The sequence below is a fragment of the Pseudonaja textilis genome, chromosome 2, assembly GCF_049901715.1.
Source record: "Pseudonaja textilis isolate UNSWEBS1 chromosome 2, rPseTex1.2, whole genome shotgun sequence".
Classification (NCBI taxonomy): domain Eukaryota; kingdom Metazoa; phylum Chordata; class Lepidosauria; order Squamata; family Elapidae; genus Pseudonaja; species Pseudonaja textilis.
Genome location: NC_141991.1, coordinates 4,224,890 through 4,245,687, shown reverse-complemented (window position 1 = coordinate 4,245,687; position 20,798 = coordinate 4,224,890). Strand labels below are relative to the sequence as shown.

The 20,798-nt window shown below is 40.7% G+C and overlaps 3 protein-coding genes across 3 annotated transcripts in view; all 3 read right to left on the bottom strand.

The window, feature by feature from the left end:
* Positions 1–1,776: 1,776 nt before the first annotated feature.
* On the bottom strand, positions 1,777–14,455 carry LOC113450378 (uncharacterized). Its single transcript, XM_087928460.1, has 5 exons — positions 14,306–14,455; positions 13,925–14,041; positions 5,881–6,007; positions 3,011–3,090; positions 1,777–2,836 (listed from the first exon to the last, which is right to left on the bottom strand). The coding sequence occupies exons 1-5, from the start codon at positions 14,450–14,452 to the stop codon at positions 2,801–2,803; spliced, it is 507 nt and encodes a 168-aa protein (XP_087784586.1). The 5' UTR covers positions 14,453–14,455; the 3' UTR covers positions 1,777–2,800.
* On the bottom strand, positions 2,967–5,270 carry LOC148126588 (uncharacterized). Its single transcript, XM_087928030.1, has one exon. The coding sequence runs from the start codon at positions 5,136–5,138 to the stop codon at positions 3,141–3,143; it is 1,998 nt and encodes a 665-aa protein (XP_087784156.1). The 5' UTR covers positions 5,139–5,270; the 3' UTR covers positions 2,967–3,140.
* Positions 14,456–17,321: 2,866 nt separating the features above from the next.
* Positions 17,322–20,798, bottom strand: part of LOC113451924 (uncharacterized) — a 219,030-nt gene continuing 215,553 nt past the window's right edge. The window contains 1 exon segment of the mRNA XM_087923002.1: positions 17,322–19,107. Within this exon segment, the coding sequence (XP_087779128.1) occupies positions 17,322–19,107 (1,786 nt within the window).

Genomic DNA, 20,798 nt, shown 5'->3' with positions numbered 1-20,798 from the left:
GTGAAAGCGTTCCCAGGAAAGAAAAGTGACTTTCCCTTCTGAGAGCTGAAGCCACAGGGGGTCCTTTCTCTTCCCCGGAGACCCAACGAAGGTCCACGGGACCCAAGAAACTCTGAGCGAATCTCCTTTCTGGCTGCCCCCCAGCAAAGGGAACAAAGCCAAAAGAGCCCCCCACCACCCACACCCCCACAGAGTCCTACGTGGCTTGGGGTAGATTTTCACAGGAAAGAAGCAAACTATGTATGGAATTCTTAACAACTGTGCAATTAAGGATCGTGAGAAAAGTGGGGAGGGGAAAATGACAGCCACTCCCCTAGAAGACGGAAATAAGCCTTTAAAACATCCTCATCACCTGAGGTTTCTCAGGCGTCCAACTTCCCAGGAGGTCAGGGAAACGGGCTCCCCGTGAAGCACAAGGTCATACAGATGGAAAGCAAGAATGGATGCTGCACTGGAAGGCTAGAGACACGTGTCACGGGGGTCGTGGGAAAACCAAGGGCTGGAGGAGACCTCTAGATTTGGGGCCTCATCGGTAGTAGCCTGGGCTTTCCACATATCAGTAATCGTTGCCTCCCCCATACATTGCTTCAGTGGGGGCTCATTTGTGTCCTCTTTGGGACCCCCAGGTTGAACACGGAAAGGTCTCCCCAGTTGCGCTGTACGCAATCGCTTTCTCCGAGGGAGAACTCACGAGAGATTCTGCCCGGAGACAGATGACTCAAACGAATGGAGGCTTCCCATTGGGACAACCTGTTTCTTGGGAGCCAACTGTGAAGTATCCCTGTCAAGCCCCGCCTCCCAATTCCACTTCTCCCCTCCCTTGGGGAGGGGGCTTGGGGGAAGCCTCCATGGTCTCCGCCTGTTGCCGTTGCTAATGGAGACGATGACCGGGAGCCATGGAAACGAAGGGAGGAAGACCCAGGGTAAGGATTGGGGTGTGGGAGGGACCATTGATGTTGCTGGGGTGGGAGGTGACCGGGACCCCTAGAGGTGAGACGGGAGCGAGGCGGGAGCTTGCGAGAATCCTCCCCTTTCCTCTTGGCCGCGCCCCTCCCAGTTCGATTCCCTCAGACGGAGAAAGCGGGAAAAGGGGTTCCGAGAGGAGTGGGAGGAGCCTATTATGGCGGGAAGAGCGGAGAGACAGACGCCACTCTGAGGGAAGCGCCACCATCTGAGGGGGGGGGGGGAGTCTTAGGTGTCGTCAAGGACAGGACTCCTCCTTTCTCTGGGTCAGTCACTTTATTGGGCCTCCATCTGGTCCACTCTTCTCCCTCAGGAACCCCTCTACAACTATCTGGTGCGAATCCCCCAGGGGACCCTTTCAAGTCACCCCGTCACTGAGTCAAATGACTTGGAAGATCCCCAGATCCCCTCACTGTATCTCCAACGTATTCATTTCTTCATGTAGCTTTTTTGTTCAATGTATATATAATGAAAGGCATCATTTACATTTCGCAAGAACTGTTTCCAATAATTTATTAACCATTTAAATTGAGAAAGGTGGTTAATAATCAGGAAATAACTTTTTTTAAAAAAAAAACTAGTATTAAGATAAAAAGCACAGTCACAATCATGTTATTAAGCTTTCTCCAAAATCAAACCAACTCAACAGACTCTAACGTATGTGGAGTCCGATTGATCTTTCTAATCAACTTGAGATCACAAAATGAAATAGAGGCACTAGTGACATTATGAAAAACTTGAGAAATAGGAAATACTTTAATCCGAGAAACTGAATAATGAACGAATCAAGAAATTTAAATGCTTTTTTAAAAAAAAAATATTTCTCATATGATACACTCTTGGATCAATAAAACAATTTTTAAAGTCCCTTTCAGTCGGGAGAATAGAACTGAATGGAATGGAGCTGGAAGGGACCTTTGAGGACTTCTGGACTAGAGTAGGCCCCTGCTTAAACAGGACATTCTTTTCCAGTTATGGCAAAATATGGTACATGTGTCAGAGGTGGCATGCAGAGCCCTCTCTGGGCATGCATGCCGTCGCCAGCTGCTATTCTGGTTTCTGGCGCATGCATGCATGCTGGCCAGCTGATCTTCGTGCGCTTGCACGCACTGGAACCCAGAAGACCTGCTCTTCTGGTTTCTGGCAGATGCGCATGCATTCTGGTTTCGGTACTTGGTGCCGAAAAGGTTCACCAACACTATACCATTTCAGACAAGTGATTCTTCAGTCTCTTCTTAAAAACCTCCACTAATGAAGCACAATTTTTGAAGACAAGTTGTTAAACTGGTTAATTGTCCTCACTGTTAGGAAGTTTCTCTGTAATTCCTTGATCAGTTTCCATCCATTTTTTTTCTTGTCTTGCTTTGGATCGTAACCCCTTCCCCTTTGCTCCCCAAATATTGGAATACTGCCATATCATGTCACCCCAGTCTTTCATTTCACTAGACTAGACAAACAAAATTGGAAGGGACCATGTATGTCATCTAATCCAACCCACTATACAAGCAGCAGATCCTACACCATTTCTGAGAGGTGGCAGTCCAGTCTCTTCTTGAAAGCTGCCAGTGATGAAGCTCCCACAACTTCTAAAGGCAAGCTGTTCCATTGGTTAATTGTTCTCACTGTCAGAAAATTTCTCATTTCTAGGTTGAAATCTAGGTTGACTAGTCATACCCAAATACTGCAACTGTTCTTCATGTTTTAGTCCCCAGGCCTTTGATCACGTTAGTTGTTCTTATAATTTTTTCCAAAGTTTCAACACCTTTTCTGTAGTGTGGTGACCAAAATTAGTTGTGGTATTCCAGGTGTGGACTTACTAAAGCTTTATAAAGTGATATTAATACTTCACGAGATTTTGATTCGATGCCTTTGCCTGTAGATATAAATATTTGGGAGAGATTTTCACTTGCAACCAAACTTGTGCACATACAGTATATGAGAGGAAAACACAGCTTAAACTGTGCTATATGTTTAAAGGCCAGTATTCTCAACACAATTAGGGCTAAAATGAATATATACATTTTATTCACAAAATGAATATACATACATTTTCCCTTGCTTTGCTTGCATACACCAGCTCTTCACAAAGCCTGGAGGCTGATCCCAGATTCACTTCGGATGTTGATTCTGCAGAAAGAAAACACCAAACCACAAAAACGTCCGCATTCCGTACATATCTATTTCCCACCGACGTGGATCCTCTTATGGGAAGCAAGGTTACTTTTAAATCTGAAGCTGTCCCCACACTGCAGGCATTTATAGGGTCTCTCTCCTGTGTGGGTCCTTTTATGGGACGTTAAAGACCTACTGGCAGCGAAGGTCTTTCCACACTCTGTGCACTTATAAGGTTTTTCCCCTGTATGGATCCTGTTATGGAAACTAAGTTGACTGCTTCGGCTGAAGCTTTTCCCACACTGTAGACATTTATAGGGTTTCTCTCCTGTATGGATCCTTTCATGAGAAGTAAGAGAACCCTTGATAGTGAAGCGCTTTCCACACTCCAGGCATGTATAGGGTCTCTCCCCCGTGTGGACCCGTTTATGGAGGATCAGGTAACTGCTGCTTTTATAGCTGTTCCCACACTCCATGCATTTATAGGGTTTTTCACCTGTGTGGACCCGTTTATGGGAACCAAGGTCGCAGCTTTGTCTGAAGCCCTTCCCACACTCTAGGCATTTATAGGGTTTTTCTCCTGTGTGGATCCGTTTATGAGAAGTGAGAGAACTCTTTACACTGAAGCTCTTTCCACACTCCATGCATTCATAGGGTTTTTCTCCCGTGTGGATCCGTTTATGGGAAACAAGCTCACCGCTTTGGGTAAAGCCCCTCCCACAGTCTAGGCACTTATAGGGTTTTTCTCCAGTGTGGATCCGTGTATGACAATTAAGAGCACCGCTTCCCCTGAAGCTCTTTCCACACTCCATGCACTTAAAGGGTTTTTCTCCTGTATGTATCCTTTGATGGGACGTAAGGGAACACGTCGTTCTGAACCTTTCCCCACAATCCACACATTTATAAGGTTTTTCTCCCGAATGGATCCTTCTATGGCACATCAGATAATTACTAGTTGAGAAGCCCTTCCCACATTCTAGGCATTTATGGGGTTTTTCTCCTGTGTGGGTCCTTTTATGGGAAGTAAGAGAATACTTCACACTGAACCTTTGTCCGCAATCCGCACATTTGTAAGGTTTTCTCCCTGTATGGATCCTTTTGTGCAATATCAGATAACTACTGCTGCTGAAACTCTTCCAACACTGTGTGCATTTATAGGGTTTTTCTCCTGTGTGGACCCGTTTATGAGAAGTGAGAGAACTCTTTACACTGAAGCTTTTTCCACACTCCATGCATTTAAAGGGTTTCTCTCCTGTGTGGATCCGTTTATGGGAAGCCAGGCTACTGCTCTGGCCGAAGCCCTTCCCACAGTCTAGGCATTTATAAGGTTTTTCTCCTGTGTGGATCCGTTTATGACAATTAAGTGCACTGCTTCCCCTGAAGCTCTTTCCACACTCCATGCATTTATAGGGTTTTTCTCCGGTATGTATCCTTTGATGGGATGTCAGGGTACACTTCATACTGAACCTTTTCCCACAATCCACACATTTGTAAGGTTTTTCCCTTGAATGGATCCTTCTATGGCACATCAGATAATTACTACTTTTGAAGCTCTTCCCACATTCTACGCATTTAAAGGGTTTTTCATCACTATGTATCCTTTGATGGGAAGTAAGGGAATACTTCCTGCTGAACCTTTTCCCACAATCCCCACATTTATAAGGTTTTTCCCCTGAATGGATCCTTTTATGGCACATTAGGTCACTACTAATTCTGAAGCTCGTCCCACATTCTATACATTTATACAGTTTTTCTCCAGTATGTATCCTTTTATGAGAAGTAAGGGAATTCTTCCGGCTGAACCTTTGTCCACAATCCACACATTTATGGATCTTTTTATTAGGAGTTAAATTACCTCTTCTGCCAATGCTTTTTCCACACTCCACATTGTTATAGGGCTTCTCCCTTGCCTGTTTCATTTTATGGGACGTAAGATTACTACTGCTGGAGCTTTTTCCAGTTTTGCAGTGGTTACTAACTTTGGGGTTTGCTTTGAATCTTTTTCTACTTTGACATTTCCCCGTATTTGCTTTGGAATCACGTTGGGTCAGGAAACGATCCATTTCCACACATTCAAGAATAGATTTTTCTTTCTAATTGTGCTTCTTTTCAGGTTTCCTTCTTCCTCACTTATTTGTAGATGTCTCCCCAGGAATTTCAGCTTTGATTATTTGCAATGGCAATAAATCTGGCTCTTGGGCATTTTCCTTCTTCTGCACATCAAATGCTTGTGGGGAGAAGAAAAATAAATTAGAGTAATTTTAAATATTAGAATAACTATCCACTTTGGTGTCCCTATGCATAGATTTATGTGCTACTGGACATCTTCGGAGAAAGAAACGAAGGAAACGACAGCATGAATATTAGTTATTAACTTAAAAAACTAGCATAGCTGCTGATCTAACCCTTATTCTTGGCAGTTAAAAATTTAAAGCAAAAACACGTCTTGACATCAGGACGAGGCATACAAATTGTCTCAACTATGTCCCACCCTACTTGCACTCAATAAGACAATATATGTCATTGCAACCCAAAGCAAGACAAAATTTGTTGCCAAGTAGAAAAACTGCAATAGGCAAAAACATCCTCTCCCTGAACATCTTCCCAATAACTCTTCAGTAATGACCCAGGGCCCCAGGATGATCACAAGACTGAATGTCAACCCTTCTTAGTCACCACTGATCTCTTTCTGTTAAATGAAACTGTGCTACTTAGAAAACCATGAAGGAGGAGTGGAATTAATGTAAGAGGAAAAAAGAAGAGATGAAATCATTTTTAACAAGTTACATATAAAGGAACGCTTACCTAAAGAGGCCACGATCCTAGACGTTTCCAACATGACTTCTTGATACAGGGTTTTCTGGCTGGGATCAAGCAGCAACCACTCTTCACTGTTGAAATGGATGGCCACCTCCCCAAAGGACACAGGTCCCTAAACAATAGAATAGAATTCTTTATTGGCCAAGTGTGATTGGACACACAAGGAATTTGTCTTGGTGCAAATGCTCTCAGTGTACATAAAAGAAAAGAGACATTCATCAAGAATCGTAAGGTACAACACATAATAATAATCATAGGGTACAATAATAAGCAATCAAATCATACTAGGAAACAGTCAATCGTAAGGATACAAGCGACAAAGTTACAGTCATACAGTCACAAGTGGAAGTGGATGGGTAATAAGGACTGGTGAGAAGATTAACAGTAATAGTAATGCAGAAGGAAGAATCCCTGTGAATAGACTCGATAGAATTTGCAAGCTCTCCTTCAATCTGCAAATCCTAAAAGCACAAATGTCTATGGAGATTCTCAATCATCCATGGTCACATTTGTCCCGAAGGTGCTTTTTTCAAGTATTAACTGGACTTTCTGCTTTTTCTTTGAAGACGTTTCGCTTCTTATCCAAGAGGTTTCTTCAACAACCAGAAAGTTCAGTTGCCTCTTGAAAAAGCACCTTTGGGACAAACGTGACCATGGATGATTGAGAATCTCCATAGACATTTGTGCTTTTAGGATTTGCAGATTGAAGGAGAGCATTTCCCTTGATTGGCATTTCCCTAGGTGGAAACAAAACATTATATGATAAAAAAGACATAATTCATAGTTTACGGCTGACAGCCAATTAGGGCATATTTTATCACCTTGACAGACACTGCTGACATTATCATCAACCCGGTTTGATCAAGTAGCATAGCGTGCCTTAGACACATCATCTACCAGTTGCCCCAACATTTCATCATGTTTGCAATTGTCCCTCCCTTTTTCTCTCATTTCTCTCTTCCTCCTTCCCATTTCTGTTTTCTCTTTCCTCTTTTCTCTCTCCCCATTCTCTTGTTTCTTTTTTTCTTTTCTCACCTTCTTCCTCCATCATTTTCTCATTTCCCTTCCTCCACTTTTCTCTCTCATTTCCCTCCCTCCCATTTATTTTTATTTTTCGCCTCCCTCTTTTCTTTCTCTCCCATTCTCTCATTTCTCTTTTTCTTCTCTCATCATCTCCCTCCATCCTTTCCTCATTTCTCTTTCTTTCTTATCTTTCACATGATGCCCGCAGCCACACCTACCCAGGTTTTGTTGCTCCCAGTGTTTTCTGTGGGAAATGGGTCTCTTTCCCTCCCTCCTTTTCTCTCTCTCATTTCTGTCCTTCCCTCCCATTTCTGTTTTTCTTTTTCCTCTCCCTCTCTTTCTTTTCTTTCTTCCTTTCTCCCTGAAAACGCCTTTGAAAGTTGCTGAGCCTTTGAGGAAGCTTGGCAGTGCTGGGTCAGTATGGAGGGCGGAGTTGAGGCATTAGGGTTGTTCCCCGCAACTCTGCAAGCCGGGGCTGAAGGAGCATATGCTGTGGCTTCCCTAAAGATGACCTCACACAACCCCCTGGCTGGTTTTTCATTGCCAGGACGGCACACACGAGTCAGGATACCCTCCTCAAGCAAGCAGAGTGATGATTGTAGAGTCCTCTGGGGAAGCTTTAAATCTGCCTGGGAACACAGTACTAATCAAATAGTCCTTGCGATTCTTTAAAGGGTCAGCCTTGCTCACACTCATTTCAATTTAACCTTTTTGTTAGTTTATCAAAGTATACAAAGAAAACAAAACCATGGAAAAGCAAGAAGGGAAAAAGAGGTAAGGATATGGTCAGCAGCTGGCACCCCCGGAGAATCTCCTCTCCCTGGACTGTCGTTTTTCCAACTTAACAACAGGAAAAGCAGGCTTCCTTTTGTCTGTTTGACTTTCTGAGGTTAAGGAAAGTGCCGGAATCATCCTTCAAGATACTCCAATAACAGAAACAACCTGCAAGTAGTTTTAGAAGCCGAGCTTCCAAGATAACTGGTGAGCTGAAGCTGAGAGGCAGGGTCGAAACCACATCGTTATTGGACAAAAGAGCCATTTTGGCATTTATTTTTCAAACGGATAATAAGCTGTGTCCTTCATTTCTTAAACAATTTATAACACTATTACGTTTACAAGCTATAGATGCTCTCTTTAGTTACAGCTTACCACCCATTTTTGAAATTTTGAACGCTATTTTTGACATTTCTTCTTTATTATAAAACAGGGAGTGGATGGCTAGAGGCAACCAAAATAAGGAAATATGGAATATTCTTATTTTGAAATATAAGGATAAAACCTGTCATTTTAAATTACTACCATGTTTCCTTGAAAATAAGACCCAATCTTATAATTTTTAGGTCACCATAATAAGCACAAGGGCTTATTTTCGGGGAGGTCTTATTTTTTCCACGGTCGCAACGGACAAAGTGAGGTGGGGGGGACGACGTACAAAGCTTCTTCTCCCTTCTCACCGCCACAACAAAGCAGGATGCTAACTGATGTGCCGATGCTGTGGCCACTAACTGAGGCGATGGGAGGATGGAGGATGAAGTCCCAACAGTATCCTTGGCAGCCTGGCCTGCAGAGCCATGATGCTGGCAGTGAGGCAACGGCAGTCAGAGCAGCCCCTTCCTCATGTAACCCAGTGGCACTGGCCAGCAGTGCACCACCTGCCACTACTCATGTTCCGCCACCATTTCCCTGGAGCTCTTGGGGGGTGGGGTTCACTTGCCACCTGCTTTCCAGCTTCTGCCCAGCTCTCCTCGCTTCCCCGAAGCATCCTTTCACTAACCGGCTTTCTAGCTCCATTCTCCACCGCCGCATACAGGGCAACAGAAGAAGGCTGTGAGACTAGTGGTAAAAAAGTTCAATGAGACCTTCCAATTTCACAAGATTTTTTTTTCCCTGAGAAGTTGGAAGGTTTGATTTTTTTTTAAGTCCCACAAACTTCCTTTGTTGCTCTGCACGTGGCGGCCGAGAACAGAGCTGGAAACCAGGTTAGTGAAGGAATTGTGGTTGCTCTGGGGTTGGAATGGTGGGTGCAAAATCCTAACTCCCACCCCACCCCAGAGCAATCATAATGCAAAATCCTGACCCTCCACCCCATCCCAGAGCAATCATATTTTTTACCTTTTTACTTTTATTTTACTTTTAAAATAATTAGTTGCTCTATACTGTTTTATTGTGGGTGGTTGAAATCTGCTGATATTTAAGGGTTCAGATTGGATGAGAAATGAAGAAATAATTAAATGAATAAAGAAATAAATAGTCTCTGAACACTAGAGGGAACCACTAAACTGGTGTCAGTTATAAAATAGATTCTTGATCAGTCCTTGGAGAAGATTCATCATTTTGAGAATCAACCAAAATATATTAATCCTATAGGTGACATTAAAATAAAACAAGAAACATAGCTAGGTGTAGAAAATGTAGAAAATTATCAACTTACTGTGTCAACTTTACAAATACCGGATAATGCAAACAACTTAACTGTAACCTCAGAATATAAAACTGACTTCATCTAACACCTGGCTAGATAGTAATATTACTTTAATTCCAAAAGAAGACTCAGACTTGACACAGATAAAGAACTATGGGCCTATATCATTATTAAATGCTGATTATAAAATTTTTGCATCAATAATGGCAGAGAAATTAAAAAGATTTCCGAATGAAATTATCCACCCAGATCAAAATGGGTTCCTTCCAAAAAGAAAAATTAAAAACAATGTAAGAAATGGCGCTGATCTTTTTAGATGTATAGAAAGCCTTTCACAATTTAAATTGGCAATTTATGATACAACAGTTAGAATACATGGAATTTGGCAAGAACTTTATAAAAATGATTAAGACAATATATTGTAAGCAAATAGTAAAAGTAATGGTCAATGGGGACTTAACGGAGAATTTTAATATAAGAAAGGGTACAAGACAAGGATGTCCATTGTCCACATTGGTATTTATACTAACATTGGAAGTGTTAAATAGAAATATTAGATAAGACTTAGAAATTAAAGGTATGGAAATAAAAAGGGAAAATACAAATTACAAGTATTCGCAGATGACAGTATTTATTTTAGAAGAACCATTGGAAACGGGACCTAAGAATGGGAATAATAGAAGAATATGGGAAAGTTGCAGGATTGAAAATAAACAAAGATAAAACTAAAATCTTAGTTAAAAATCTCATAGAAAACAGAAGAGAGAATTGAGAGAGAGATTAGATTTACAGATAATTAAGATAAACACTTGGGAATATACTTAACAGCAAGATGTGTTACAATCAAGATGTAAGACTGTTACAACAAATTTAAAAAAGATTTAGATAAATGGAAAATTTTGCAGCTATCAATGGTAGGGAGAATAGCAACTATAAAAATGAACATCTTGCATCTTACAATTCCTGTTCCAAACAGTCCCAATAAAACTAGAAAAAAAAAATACTTTGATGAATTAAATATTATAATTTTGAAATATGTCTGGTGAGGGAATAAACCAAGAATAGAACTGAAAATGTTGCAACAGTCCAAAAACAATGGGGGCTTTGGACCAGATTGGGAGCTCTATTACCATGCAGCTCATGGGTGAGGGAATGGATAACTTTTAAGACATAACAGATTACTGCTTTCAGAAGGCCGTGATCACCAATTAGGATGGCATGCTTTCAAGGACACTATATAAGAAATGCTCAACTTTCAGTGTGGGAAAAGGCGAAAGAAAAAATTTGCATTGAAATTCCAGTTTGAGTCTCAACAATGGAAGCATTGCTACTTCCAAATGTAGTAAATCTGTAGTTTAAAAAAAAAAACTTATAAAGATATTTTAAATGTGGAATTTAAACCGAACAAGAGTTACAAAATTAAGATGTGGACTTATCATGGTGGCCGCATATGCAAATAAAATCGAGATATGAGAAAGATATTAAGGATTATGGCTTCTATAAAGTGCCTACAATATTTGAACAAATAATGTTAGTAGATGAAAAGTTGATAAAGAAAATATACAATTTTTGTTAAGCTTAAAAATGGAAGATGACAATGATAGTATGGGCAAAAAACTTTGGCTATACTATAGATTTAGACAAATGGCAAAAGCTTTGGTAAAGACTGTAAGTTGACAATGGCAACTACATATAAGGAAAATTTATATAAAATGTTTTATAGGTGGCATCTACCACCGGCAAGATGAGAAAAGATGGTTAGAAGCATATCCTCCCAACATTGGAAATGTAACCAGACTTTGGGGACGTATTATCATATGTGGTAGACAGGTGTAAAAGCAAAGAAATATTGAACAAAACTTCATAAGTTTGGACTTAAAACAACACATACGATTTTAAGCCAAAAATATTTTGCTAGGCATAATACCGGAAAAATATGGCAAAGGGAACCTATATTTAATATTAAATGTCTTGACGGCAGCAAGAATTGTATTTGCGCAGTACTGGAAACATAAGGAAACTCCTACAGAGGATGATGTAATTAAAACAAAATTTAGATTGTGCAGAAATGGATAGACTGACACTAAAAATAAAAATTTCAATGAGGAAACATTTAATTGGGGAAGATTTATTTCAAACCAATTTACAACATCTAATAGAACAACTTTTAGACTTCTTTTATGGGTATTAAAAAAAACAGAGAATTTCTTTAGGAAATGAGACTTGATAGATTCTCCCAAGAAGAAAAAGATTCTATTCTATGAAGATAAGCCGAAGGGAGTGACTTAAATATGGTTTAATTAATTAGGATGGATTTTTTTTTTAAAAAAAATGATATATGTACTGTTAGAAAGCTTTAAGTTAGTTTTGTATTTTTAAAATGAATATGTAAGTATACACAGGTCTGCCGGTTCTTTAAGTAATGCTGAACAATATTTTAAAGTTGGTAAAATATTATGGATTAGATTTGAAAATATGAGAATGAATGATCTATTATTTCCCGCAGCAAGGAAGAGCTGAGATGGTAAAAATGATTTTTTTCTACAAATGTTCTGACCCAGCCGAATTCCCCGAGAACAAACACAGATAAACTCAGTAACTCAAACTTTCATGGCTTTAATCTACAAATAAACCTCTTTGTAGATAACAGATGGCTTGCAGCCAATTAGTCCAACAAGAAAAATCTTGGCAGAAGTCCTCAAATAAACCAGAGTCTTGAATCACAACACTGAGTCCTTCCAACGTTTTTGCCTTTTGCAAAGGCAAAAACCGTTTGAAACCAGGCTTATATTCCCTGGAAGGAAGGGCCATTATGTTGCATCCTTACTCCTGAGTCGTCTGTACAGCTTCAGCTGTTCTCTTCTACAAATCATCCTGCGCTCACACGCACATAGCACAGGCTCTTCTGGAACCTCATCACTGCTGCCAGCCCCCACCATCCCTGAAGGCAGCAGTCCACTCCCTGATGGTCCCGGCCCCTCCTCCGAGTCCTTGCTCTCCTCCACCATTTGCACCTGCTGCCGGCTAACCACAACACCAAATAAGAGATCATATTTAATTCTGTCTCTAGCTTGAAATTGCTTCCTGATTTTCTGTTTGCAATGAGAAAAAAAATGAAACTTTGATTCTGTTTTTGTAAACTAAACAAGCTTATTATTATAGAAATAATTTGTACATACTGTAAAAGCAAAACATTGCGGTTGGAATGCTGTTACCTTTGACTAAGCCAAAGAGTGTCCGAAGTTGATGTCTTTTTCTTTTTTCCCCCTCCCATTACACTATACCCCCTCTTTTCCCCTTCCTCTCTTCTTTTCCAAGGTTTTTTCTTGATGTTTTATACTTCAATAAATTAATAAAAAAGTTAAATTGAAAAAAACCACTCATGAACATTCATGAAAATACTAGGGAAGCACTTCCAGGCATCAAGATGTAGATGATACACAAAGTAATTTCTACTTCTCCTGTCCCCAACAATAGGAAACCAAGATTACGCTTACCATAAAGTAGATTTAGCCTAACTATTCATCTCCTTTCTGCTATATTTGACAAAGGCCACATGAACTGCCGTGTGGCATTTTTTGAAATCAGAATTATACAACCACTAAGGAATTCCATAGATCTCCAAATCTTCGCTGAGAGATGGGCCTAGTTTGACTGATCACAAATTTAAATTTCTAATTCTAATCTCCTTGTTTTGTGCTTTGCTCAGCAATACCATATGCTGAGTCCCCAAAGGAAACTAGAGGTCTATTACTGCTCCACCATATAAACTGCTAATCTCTTCCTTCCCACCTGGGTTGGAAACCCAGCAGCTCTTTCAGCTTCACCAATAGAAGGAGACGATTCAGTGAACAATGGTGACTCCGTTTTGTCCACTGGGAAGGAGAGAGACAGAATGGAAACAGGAAAGGGTTCAACTTCATCTTTTCTAGCTTGAAGGCACAAATTAAGATTTCTTCTTGTCTTGCCCAAGAAACCTCAATTTTTGCCTCTTCTACACATTGCCTTTCATAGGCTCGATCATGGGAGCCAAGAATAAAAGGAAAAGACCAAACCCACCACACGCTGAAGAACAAACCTCAGTTAGATTGTTCTCCTAACCTTTTGGAACAACACATGGACGTATATACTCTTGGCAACCAAAGTGTTTCCTCAATCACTGTAAATTCTTCCCCACCCAACTCTGCAGTTTGAAACCAGGGAAATTATTCATATTCTAGCAACCCAGGAAACATGCCTGCAAGGACAGGTAGTACTGGAAATGGCCCATCAGGGATCTGTGTATGAATTTAGTCAAAACTATTACTTAAGGATGGCCCGAAACAAAGAAAAATCTTTCAGGATGGAGAAGGAGCCAGAATGCAAGTCCAAGTATTCCCTATAAGAGTCCACTTTCTACGAAAGGCAAACCATAGGCTTGATCTGAAGGGAGGGAAATCCTTTGTGCGACTTAAGTCTTCTAGCTTGAAGATATCTTTCCTTTTGGCTCACCTTCTACCAAATCCAACGACTAAGACGCAAGATACAGAGAATTAAGGATAACTAGAATCTCTCTAGAAAATCTCCACTCCAGTCTCCCCTTACCTTGTGAGGAATCCAGACCTTGACTTCTATCCTTGGAGATCCCTCTGAAAGACAGATCAGGAGAAAGTTTTGTGTGATCCACCCAATTACTCCCCATTCATGGAAGGACCTCGGAACCTGAAATATAAGCAAAGAAGAGCAGTTAAGAGGACAGGACAAAAGAGGATCTGAATGTTATTTTCTGACCAAAAAAACCCTTGTGTCCATCAGTGGTGATGGATGACACCCAGTAGGAGAATAGCTCCAAATGAGATACTCTTTGGAGGGAAGATAGAATAATTTCGTTAATGAGGTTCTCTAAATATTTATTGGCATTATTAATCTCCAAAACTCCATCAGCAAGAAATGGAAGAGTTTCCCCCCCAAAAAAGCTTCTCTGACCTGGGCTCCTTCCTGCTTCTTCTCTTCCCGCTCCCTCCCCTGGGGAGGATCTGAGTGGTGAAACCCACCACTTTCCCGCCCCCACCAGATTCCCAGAGAGCAACTCGCAGCCGGAACTACCCGAACCAGGCAGACGGAGTAGAGCATGCGCAGTAGACTAACCAGCTGGACCCCTGGGATGAAATCGTGGCTGTGGGGGCAACTTTGGAGGAATGGAGAGAGGCGGGGGCGGGGGGGGAAAGACTCAAACCGTCACAGCTTGAAGGAAAACAGATACGGGAAAAGTGGAAGGTTTCCTTGGAAGTAAAAGTGACATTCCCTTGTCAAGGGTGAGGGAATGGGAGGAAGCATTGATGCTCGAGCAGGCGGGGCGGGGAGAAGGTGACTGGTAACCCGCCCCGCCGGGAGAAGTTAGAGAAAAGGCTGAGGGCTAGAGGGGCGGGAGCTTGCGAGACTCCTCCCTTTTCATCTTGGCCACGCCCCTCCCTGTGCGATTCCTCTCAGACGGAGAAGAGGGAAAAAGTGGCTCCGAGCGGGGTGGGAGGAGCCTATTCCGGCGGGAAGAGCGGAGAGACAAGCGGTTCTGAAGGAAGCGCCGCCATCTTTGGGGTCCTCAGGGAGGGATTCGATTCCTCCTTTCTTTCGGTCAGACCGAATTGGGCCTCCTTCTTGGTCCCCTTTTCTCCCTCAGGTGGCCCCCTCCACTCCCCAGTGTCCCCCTCAGGATCTCTTTTCTGGCTCTCTGGTGCGAGTTCCCTAGGGGACTCTTTGGAATCACCCCGTCACTGAGGCAAATGAATCGGACGATCCCCAGATCCCCATATTGGATCCCCTTTCAAGGACTCGGCCTCCGCTTTCTCCAAAGACCCTTTAGAATAATGACTGTTTCTTTCGGGGCTTCATTTTTAAAGGGGAAAGAGTGGAATCGGTGGATCGACAATAAGGAATATATTGGACTTATTCTATTAATATATTATTTTTAATGATATTAAATGGGAAAGTAAATATAGATGCTGCCTGGACCTCTCTGCTCTGACTCAAATGCAACTCCTTAAAAGCCAAAAAATATCATCCAAGTTGTAGAAAGAGGCAAAAGACTGAAATTTTCTGGTTCCCCTTTTGAGTCCTCTGGTGTAAAAGAAGAGAAAGTTGGCCAAAACATGGATGCATGGATTATCTCCACAGATGTATAATTACATAATTAGGATGTTCTGCTCAAATTCCATATATTTACAAGGAGTGTAATGGTCTTCCCACATTAAAATAGGCTCTAGTTTCACCGCTTTGTTGCTGCTGTTATAGGTGGATCCTGCTTTAAGCATGCTTTCCTCATTTTCCATGGATATATGTGCATCATTCTCTATGCTGTGTGAAAATGAATCAGATCTGAACTCATTCCACTTTCTACCACTTTCTAACATTTTATTACACTCTTCCCCCCCATGAAAATCTCCATATTCATCTGATTTCTTCATTTTTTTTCTTCAATGCATATTAAGTAGGAAGCATTTACATTGCACAACAATTATAGTTCACAATAATTTATTATATTAACCTTGCAAGCCAATATAGTTAATAAGGACATACTAAGACATTTAAAAAGCTATGCTAAGATAAAAGGCACAAAGTCACAATCATACTGGCAAAGAAGTTGTTCCTAACTTGCAATGCCATGGCCCCTTAAAATTTCAAATTAGACTTTGACTAATCACCTTGATATCACAAAATCAAAATGGCACTAGTGACATTTTAAAACCTTGACCCAATAGAAAATATGGTTCTGCTTATTTACATGGAGAAATGAATAAATGAATAATTTAAATCAAGCAATTTAAGTCCCGCCTTTAAAAAAAAAAGACATTGCTCCTATGGTACAATGTTAGATCTATAAAACCATTTTTAAAGTAAAGAGGCATCAGGTGTGATCATAAACTGACGGTTATATTTCTCCTTTCAGCTGGGTTAATGCAAGTTTGCACCAGACAAATACAAGTCTAAGCAGGCATGTACATACAAATATTCAGAAATTTTTTTACTTCTAAATGAAACTTATGTACATATATGAAAAAAGAATCAACAGCTTATGTACCTTGTTACATGTTTAAAGAAGGTCAATAGTTTAAACACAATTACATTAACTCCACAAAGCCTGGAGCCTGAACAGACTTACTTCAGATGTTGCTTCTTGCCTAAATAAAGCAGCTTGACCAGACAGGTTTTGACAGATTTTTGACACAACAAATGCGACAATTTACATTATAAAGATCACACTTGGATTATTGCATCCAGTTTTGATATAAAAAAGATGTGGAGACTCTGGAAAGAGTAAAGAGAAGAGCAACAAAGATGACCAGAGCTAAAACATATGAAGAACAGTTGCAGGAATTGGATATGTTTAGTTTAATGAAATGAAGGACTAAGGTGACATTACAGCAGTGTTCAAATATGTGCCACAAAGAACAGAGCATAAAATAATAGGATGGGAAGAGACCTTGGAAGTCTAGTCCAGGGTCAACCCATTCTCCAGAGCACCTGAAACCAGGACAAGCAGCAATGGATGGAAACTAATCAACAAGAAAACCAAGATAGAACTTTCCTGACAACTTGTGTCCAGAAGTTGTAGGTGCTCCATCCGACATTGGAAGTTTTTAAGGAAACATTGAACATCCATTTGTCCAAAACAGTATTGGGTTTCCTGCTTGAGCAGGGATAGAAGATCCCTTCCAACTCTGTTATTGTTAATTTAATAATATATTCTCATGAGCCGAATCCGACTGTGGTAAAATGGTATTAAGATGGTATTAAGAAATCTATCTTGGAAGTTCTTTCCAAAATCCATCTTTTTATGCAGTTTCTCCTATGGTAGGCGATTCTCAAAAAAAGAGGATTGTTTACCTCAGGTGTCTTCCACAAGATCCTTATGGGAATTAACTTGATTTCTTCATATTAAGGTTTTTCCATACACTATGCGTGACTTTCCCCCTCTGGCTTTTTTCATAAGGTTTTCACAAAACCCTTATCCGCTTCCAATACATTTCTACCGTTTTTCTCTTGTATGTACTCTTTTATGAGAATTTAGATGACTTTTCAACCGGAAGTACTTACCACACACTGTGCAATGATACAGCTTCTCCCCTGTGTGGATACTAACATGTTTAGTAAGAGAACCTCTCGTAACAAAACTCTTTCCACATTCATTGCATATATAGGGCTTCAACCCTGAATGGATCCTTTTATGACAAGTCAGGTGGCTGTTGTGACTGAAACTCTTCCCACATTCCATACATTTATACGGTTTCTCTCCTGTGTGGATCCTCTTATGGGAAGTAAGGGAATCACGATGACTAAAACTCTTTCCACATTCCAGGCATCTATAGGGTTTCTCTCCCGTGTGAATCCTTCTATGAGAAGTCAGGTGGCCATACCAATTGAAGGTCTTACCACAGTCCATGCATTTATAAGGTTTTTCCCCTGAATGGATCCTTTTATGATAAGCAAGGACACTGCTCTTACTGAAGCTCTTCCCACACTCCAGGCACTGATAGGGTTTTTCTCCCGAATGGAGCCTTTTATGATAATTAAAAGAACTGTTTACACTGAAGCTCTTTCCACATTCAGTACACTTAAAGGGTTTCTCTCCTGTATGGATCCTTTTGTGGGAAGCAAGATCACTGCTTCGGATGAAGCTCTTCCCACATTCTGTGCATTTATAGGGTTTTTCTCCCATATGGATCCTTTTATGATATCTAAGAGAACTGTTCATACTGAAGCTTTTTCCGCACTCAGCACACTTATAGGGTTTCTCTCCTGAGTGGATCCTTTTATGAGAGGTAAGGGAACTGTTCATACTGAAGCTTTTTCCACAATCCGTGCATCTATAGGGTTTTTCCCCGGTGTGCATTCTTTTATGAGAGGTCAGGTGATTGCTGTTGCTGAAGCTCTTTCCACACACTGTGCATGTAAAGGGTTTTTCTCCTGTGTGGATCCTTTTATGGGAAGTAAGCTGACTACTGTGGCTGAACCTCTTCCCACACTCTACGCACTGATACGGTTTCTCTCCTGTATGAACCCTTTGATGAGAAGTAAGGGAACTTTTCATACTAAAGCTTTTCCCACAGTCTTCGCATTTATAGGGTTTTTCTCCCGTGTGAATTCTTTGATGAGAGGTAAGGGAACTTTTCATACTAAAGCTTCTTCCACACTCCAAGCATTGAAAGGGTTTCTCTCCAGTATGGACCCTTGTATGAGAAGTAAGAGAACTGTTCATACTGAAGCTTTTCCCACACACTAAGCATTGGTAGGGTTTCTCTCCGGTGTGGATCCTTTTATGAGAAGTAAGAGAACTGTTCATACTGAAGCTTTTCCCACACTGCAGGCATTTATAGGGTTTCTCTCCCGTGTGAATCCTTTTGTGAGAAGTCAGGTGGCCATGCCAATTAAATGTCTTTCCACAGTCCGTGCATTTATAAGGCTTTTCCCCGGTATGGGTCCTTTGATGAGAAGTCAGATGGTCTCTGTTCCCGAAGCTTTTCCCACATTCCAGACATTTATAAGGTTTCTCTCCCGTATGAATCCTTTTATGCGACGTAAGGGAACTTTTCATACTGAAGCTTTTTCCGCAGTCTGTGCATTTATACGGTTTTTCTCCTGTGTGGATCCTTTTATGGATGGTCAGGTAACTGCTGCTGCTGAAGCTCTTTTCACACTCCAGGCATTTATAGGGTTTTTCTCCCATACGGGTCTTTTTATGGGGAATAACGTTGCTATTGTTGCTATAGCTCTTTTTAATTTCAAAGTCATTACTAATCGCAGATTTTCCTTTTAATATTTCCCCACTCCTTTGAGCGTTGTGCATGTTCCTTTTCTTGACAATGCACTGGGTCAGGAAGTGATCCGTTTCTGCATGCTGAAGAGTGAATATTTCATTGCCATTGTAAGTTTGGTTTTTTTCATATTTCCTCATTCCCCACTTGTCTGCAGATGTTTCTTCTGGCATTTCAATTTTTATTATTTGCAATGGCACCAGATTTGTCTCTTCGTAATTCTCATTCTTCTGCTCATCAACAGCTTGGGGGAGTAGGGGAGAAAGAAAATCAGAAATATCAGATGTCCGATGACAGAATATACCTATCATTGCAAAATATCTTGTGAACTCTTAAGTTTCCTCTTTTCACTATGCATTCAAAATGGACAGTGATATATTTATTTATTTATTATGGGTGCAGGTATATATGTATGTATATAGCATGTGTATATGTGAATTATGTATGTGTGTATGGATAGATATATACTTGCTCTTGAGATCAGGCAACAGAATTTCATTTTTAATGTAAGCCAGTATACTCTCAGTAAAATATGACAATAAAAGTTATCTTAAATCTTAAAATAATTTGTAGGAGAAAATGTGGTGATAAGGACAATTGAAATAAGCGTAAACATCAATACAGTTTTCTCAAGGTGTAAACAAGCTAATGACTCCTTACTCTGACTTAAAATGTTCTTCCAGAGGAACCCTTACCTAAAGAGGCTATAACTCTACATGTCTCCACCATGACTTCTCGGTGCAAGGTTTTCTGTCTGGAATTGAGCAGCAACCACTCTTCGCTGGTGAAATGAACATCCACTTCCTCAAAGGACACAGGACCCTGAACAAGGAAGAATTCCTGTGAGCAGACTCAGGAAAAATTTGCAAGATTTCCTTTAACCTGCAAATCCTAAAAACACAGTGTTATGCTTATGTGGACATTTCCCCGGCTGAGCTCAAGATGTTATGCGATATCACCAATCCCGCATCTCTCTTTTTATCTGTGTGTAAGTAATTTACACTAAAAGGTGTAAGTTGTAACTTTCATTAAAAATCCACAACATAAACAATCCATAAAGGGGTCCGCCAGCCCCTTTAACTCTTTCCTGGACAAAAAGCTGGGAAGAGGCTACTTTGAAATGACTTCTGTAATGCATCCCAAACCAACACTGATTAAAGCTTTTAAAAGCCAAGTTGGAGTCAAGGGTGTCTTTGTTCTTTATCCATTTTGGATGATCTCCTTAAAGCCCAGAAGAAAAAGCCATTAAATTTTGAAAAGGAGGAATAACAGTGTAGATCTTTTATTCCACTGTCTTTTTGTAAATTAGGTTCGCAACCTCCTTATGGCCTTCCCAAAATGATCAAGGATGGCACTATCCTTTGCTTGTTTTAAAATGTGAACTATCATTTTTAAGTCCAACCACGTATTATCACTAAAGAATCCAACACATTTCCAAAACAATCTAGAGAGACAGACCAAGTGTGACCGATCTCCTAATCTGAATCCTAATTTCCCCATCCCACGCTGCTCAGGAACAGCAGTATCATATGCTTAGACGCCAAAGCAGTCTTCAACTGCTCCCCCATATTAGCCCCAGATCTTTTCCTTCCTACCTGAGCTGAAAGTTCACCTGCTCTTTTAGCTCCACCAGCACACAGAGAGGAACCAATGAAGAACGGTGACTCCAT